This window comes from Humulus lupulus, chromosome 9 (assembly GCF_963169125.1).
Source record: "Humulus lupulus chromosome 9, drHumLupu1.1, whole genome shotgun sequence".
Lineage (NCBI taxonomy): Eukaryota > Viridiplantae > Streptophyta > Magnoliopsida > Rosales > Cannabaceae > Humulus > Humulus lupulus.
In genome coordinates, this window is record NC_084801.1 from 22,119,840 (window position 1) to 22,125,759 (window position 5,920).

A 5,920-nucleotide genomic window follows, 5' to 3' on the forward strand; every position below is an offset into this window, starting at 1 on the left:
GTCTCGATTGACTGCGGGATGGATGTATCGGAGTCTGTATGGTTGTCACCTCCCCTATAATCAGAGCGATTCATCTACAAAAATAAATAAAAAATGGGGAGGTGAGTAACCATATAGAGAAAATTCAACAAGAACAAAAATTATTTTTATACTTAGAAAAATTTATCTAAGTAGTAAAAATATAGCATGCATGGAAAAAAGATTTTTAGTGCTTAAAGGTGCCTAAAAATATTTGAAATTTCCTAAGTGGTTAAAATTGCCTAATGCCAATGAAGGCTTGTGCATCCTACGAGACACGTACAGGGCTAGAAGTGTGTGTCCGGTCGGACACCAAAGGCCCGAGGAGAGGTGTGCCCCAGCCGCATGCCTCCAAGTGTGAACTTGGACTAAGGGCGTGTCCTAGGAGGCACTTGGCCAGCGTATGCAAAGGGTCATTAGGCATCCGATCGGATGCCATGTGACCGAGGAGAGGCCAAGGGATGCCTAACGTAGAGTGGTGCGCCTAGTGCCTAGAACGTGTGGGTCCGAGCGGAGGGACGTCTGAGGAGAGGCGTGCCCAACAGTCCGAGCGAAGTGGCGTCCGAGCAGCTTGCGCTGCCTTGCACCTCCGAAGAGCCCAGCACCAAGCAGCCCAAAGAGGCCCGATCGGACATGGAATGTCCGAGGAGAGAAGGCACCTAGGGCGTCCGAGGAGTGTACATGTGGTCCGTTTTAACCAGAAATTTCAGTGGCCGATCGGCCACTTCCCTAAAAATACCCATTTTCATACCCCAACTCTAACCATAAAACCCAATCCGAAAAAGCAAGGCCCTAGGTTCCCTAACATAAACATATTTCTTCATCCAAACATACAAATACAATATCAAAACATGTAAGTAGAAAAGTTTTTTCATGTTCTTAAAAACCCTCTATGCTATCAAAAACCCCAAAACCCACAATCATGGTTTATGCTAAATTAACCTATTTTTCTTGAAATTCCTATGAAATTGAGGAAAATGTTGGGTTACCCATAGCACAAACATCATCAAAACAGCCACCCAACACATTATACAAGCATTCTTATGGGTTTCATGAACAAATTCAAGGAAAAAGCTATCAATGGGGTTTCGGCCATGGCATGGGTTTTTCATGAAATTTTTTGAAAAATAACAACAATGTAAAGGCTTGGAGAAGAAGACTTACTCATGGGTGGAGACTTGCTTGGAGATTGCTTGAAGAAATGGAGAGCTTCCCTTGAAGTCCCTTGAAGATTCGGCCAAAGAAAAGGAGAAACTTTGGAGTTTCGGCCAAGAGTGAAGAAAGAAGGAGAGAGGTTTTTAAAAAATGTGATTTTCTTGTGTAAAGAAAAATGTGTAAGAGTAGGGGATATTTAAAGAAAAAAAAATGGGGCTTATTGTTTATTTTTGGACCCTTGGCATTCCGGGGCTATTTTTTCTCCCCACGATCATGGACAGTTTTTTGCAGTGATCGTGGCCTATAAGTTGTGGTCTGCTGCATGGCGGGAAGATGAACAGTTAAAAAGTTTATTATGTGAAAGTATCATATAATAAACTTGGGGGCAAATGATATCCCAAAATTTAAAAATGATGATGTGGCAATAGAATTGACAAATGGCATGGAATAGTTGGGTGATCTGGCTTAGCAGTAGCCCAATACATCAGTGAAGAGTTTGGATTGCTTGAGAGATGTCATAACCAAACCAAGTGCACCCGAGGAGAGTACTTGGGCTAGGGTGTGCCCGGTCGGACCTTGGTCCAAGGAAAGCATGTGATCGGACCTTGGTCCGAGGAGCCCTAGGAGGTCCGGTCGGACCTTAGTCCGAGGAGTCCAAGTGGTGTGCTCGGACCTTAGTCCGAGGAGTCTAAGTGATGTGCTCGGACCTTAGTCCGAGGGAAGCCCTAAGAGATGGGGTCGGACCCTAGTCCGAGGAGAAGCCCCAAGAGGTCCGGTTGGACCTTGATCCGAGGAGAGCCAAGGAAAGTGTGGCTCGGACCTTGGTCCGAGGAGAGCCAAGGACCTTGGTCCGAGGAGAGCCAAGGACCTTGGTCCGAGGAGAGCCAAGGAAGGTGTGGCTCGGACCTTGATCCGAGGAGAGCCAAGGAAAGTGTGGCTCGGACCTTGGTCCGAGGAGAGCCAAAGTGTGGCTCGGACCTTGGTCCGAGGAGCACCCATAAGTGGTGGTCGGACCTTGGTCCGAGGAGAACCAAGGAGGGTGTGGTCATATCTTGATCTGAGGAGAGTCTAAAGGGTATGGTCCATATGCATGTGTCCAGCATGCATATGTCCGACCAACACGTGTGTCCAGCATGCGAATTCTTGAGTTAAACATTGACTCATGGAATGGACTTCATCAAACCACATAAAATGACTAGTCTTATTTATCTTCTTGCTCTCTTAATTTTTGGTTGATGAAATCTCACATCAACAAGAATAAAAAAGAGAAAATAAGAAAGCTATAGGAGCTTACCCAATCGATGGAAGTGGAAATTGTTGACCTCAGCAACAGTGGTCGTAAATAATTGATCTTTGATAGAACTTGCATTGCTCGATAAGTCGTCCACAAAGTCTACCTCAAAATCAGAGCTTGAAGATGTCGCATACTAGTTAGGAAAGAGAATTTATATTAGTATTGTACATAAATTTCAAGACAAGTAATCATAGCCACAAGGCATGCTAACAAGGAAGCAAGTTTTGCAGGTTTATCCTACTCAAGAGTTCAACTAGCATATATATATTTGAATCAAAGAGAAATAGGAAAAAAGAAGCTACCGAAAGTGTTTTTTGATTGGTTAATAATGTCTTTGGTAGCTCCTCTGCAAGTGTTGGCCAAAACATACATAATTCATTGCGAACCTGCAAAGTAGATGACATATTATGCAATAACTACTTAGAGAAAGATTCAAGTAAAAAAACTAGCTATAGCTAAAGAAATGTTGTCAATGGACCCTAACACCAACTCCCTCAAACCCAACCCTTCATTCCTCAAAATGACAAACACAAAGGAAACAACAATGCATCAAAATTATGTTACCTCTTTTATTACACGCCATGTAGACTCTAATGGGTATAAATCTAAAGAACCACAAATGGGTTTATCTTCTAGCAGAACTTCAACACAAGCAAGCACTGAATTTGATGTAGACTCAAGATTGTAACCTCCTTCTAAAGCCAATACAACTTTCCCATGAGCGAAATCCATCAACTGAATAAACAAAAGATTTGACAAGGACAAATAAAAAGCAATACTGAATCATCCTAGAAATCAATCCCAAAAATAAAAATAAAAATAAAAAATAACAAATAACAAATAAAAAACAAAAAAGAAAAAGAAAAAGAAAAGCTTAAACAAACTGAAAACTTGAATAAATCTATTAGGTTTGATGCAGGATGATCGAGATGATATCACAGACAAAATAAGGTCATTAAATGTACAACCTTCTTCAACATGATCGAGTATCCAGATGGCGTGACAAGGCATTCTCCCAGGGGATCATTGACAGCTGCACCAAGAAACTTATTGGGGTTGATCAACAGAGTTTGAGGGGTATGCATAAAAATAACAAAGATAAGAGAAGGAAGAGAGAATACATCATTGCATCAAGATAAATGACCAACCTGCATCAAACCCAGCAGACACTATAATCATGTCTGGGTTAAATTCCTTAGCAACAGGAATCAAAATATGATCCCAAACCGCAATGTAATCAGCATCCCCACATTGATCATTCTCCCATGGGACATTTATATTATATCCAGCACCCGGTCCATTGCCAACCATCTTATAAAAAGCATCATCATTGAATGGAAAAAAGCTTCCAAACTCATGCCTACATATAAATAATAACATTGTTATAGTAAAGATCCGTTGACAGATTGCACGGCACTGTTATGTCACTGGCATAGCCCTAAATAACAGAAAGTCTACCTTATAAAGAAATTGTATTTCATATATAATAACAGCTCTGTAAAAGTGCTTACAGTTACAGTTTGGGGATGTAATTATTAATAATTCAACGATAACTGAGATGAATGAAAATATAAAGGTCATCAGATATGGTTGCAACATACCTATGAACAGAGAAAAATAATACACGTGGATCCTCCCAGAACATCTTTTGAGTGCCGTTACCATGATGGACATCCCAATCAACAATCAAAATTCTTTTAATACCCAGTTCTGGCTGTGAAATAAGACAAATGGTCAGTTGAAAATAAGCACAAGTAACTTTCCATGTGAAAGGATAGCTTTCTAAAACTGAAATAATAAGCATACTGTAGTTCTCAGAGTAACAAATATAGTGATGAATTAAAGAACTAAAGGAAGAAATAAAACCAAAATCGCATGGTAGAGAAGGGTGACTCACTTTTTCATTCAATATGAATTTTGCTGCAATAGCTACATTATTGTAAAGGCAAAATCCCATTGGTTCATCATGTTCAGCATGATGTCCTGGAGGCCTAACAATAGCAACACCAGAATTCAATTCTCCTTTGGCAACTCGTTCAGTAACCTATGTAAAACAGCCTAATTCAAATACTTACATATAATTTGTTCTGAACTTTTAGTCAGAGATCATCCGTTATGCTAAACTAATACCGAATAAAGCTAACAAACAGTAGAGAATTTAAAACCTTATTTTTTAGATAATGTGTCAAACTAGTCTTGCAAAGCAAGGGAACTTAAGCCGTGTCTAAAACCACTAACAATATTACCTCTATGACAGAGCCTGCCGCAATAGAAGCAGCTTCAGAAGATCCTTTATTGAAATAAATGGAGTCATATCTTGATGAAGTTTTTGCTCTTGAAGAGCTAAATTGTTTCAAACTTATGTTCTTAATCATTTTCAAATGATTTTGGGAATGAACTAACAAAACATGGCTATCTTCTACCTCTTTTGCAGCCAAAAGAACACACCTGAAGCATAAATCACAAGAATCAAACAAAAAATACCCCTAAAACATTCAAAATAAAGTATCAGAAACCACTACTCTGATCAAAAATCAAACCCTACACTTTCCTTCTATTCTAATGATGAAAAAGCTTTAAACGAAACTTCATCTAAAACAGCCAAGACAACTGAAAAACTTTTTCTTTCTCATCAATTTTCTCAGCAGTCAATCAAAATGTGAAGACTGAAAAAGTTTATACCTTTGTGGTATACCGGCGGTTTGAAGTTTGGTCCAAATGGTTTTGATGCGATTAGGATTTTCCGGATGGTCTGCGTGGTTAGGAGGAGGTGCATGCTTACACATTCGATTATCGTACAGTAACCCAACTCGCCTATGTCTAGTCGTAGGTTCGTCCACCATTTTTGCACCCCTTTCTCTTCCTTGTAATGGGTTTTCAGCGTGTGAATGGGGGAGTTTTCCCTTGTCGTCAATTCCTCTGCTATTAACGGAGGCTTGCCATTTCCTCTGTAATGGCCACTTTGCCGCACTTTTAAGTCTCTCTTCCGCAAATTAAATAAAAGGAATATATAAAGGGTTTATACTTTTTTACAAGTGTAATTTGTTTTGTTCACCAGATATGGACATATGTACGGTTGCGCATAAATTTTTACAACCCGTCCAATCCGAATAATTCATTTAAACTAATTTGAAAAAATCACCAAAAAATACAACCTGAATAAGCCATCTAAAATTTAACCCGTCCAATATAACTCAATTCGCCCAATTAAGAATTTATTATTTTTAATATATTCAAATAAATATATAAAATAATTAAGTTTTGTTTTAATTTTTTTACTATAAATTTAAAATATTGTTTTAAGCTTAAAAAGATAAACTTCACATTATTAGTACTATTATTTAAAAGAAAAAAATATAAAAAATGTAAAAAAAAAAATAAAAAATACCACTTTTGTTTGGGTGGGTTGACCCGACCAACCCGCCCAACCCGACCAACCCGCCCAAAAAAAAA

At 39.0% G+C, this 5,920-nt stretch overlaps 1 protein-coding gene across 1 annotated transcript; it reads right to left on the minus strand.

Moving 5' to 3' along the window:
- Positions 1-2,666: 2,666 nt before the first annotated feature.
- Positions 2,667-5,486, minus strand: LOC133801046 (histone deacetylase 5-like). Its single transcript, XM_062239172.1, has 8 exons — positions 5,150-5,486; positions 4,714-4,915; positions 4,365-4,511; positions 4,069-4,181; positions 3,616-3,827; positions 3,436-3,500; positions 3,032-3,202; positions 2,667-2,853 (listed from the first exon to the last, which is right to left on the minus strand). Exons 1-8 carry the CDS (start codon positions 5,308-5,310, stop codon positions 2,674-2,676), a joined length of 1,251 nt encoding a protein of 416 aa, XP_062095156.1. The 5' UTR covers positions 5,311-5,486; the 3' UTR covers positions 2,667-2,673.
- Positions 5,487-5,920: the final 434 nt, after the last annotated feature.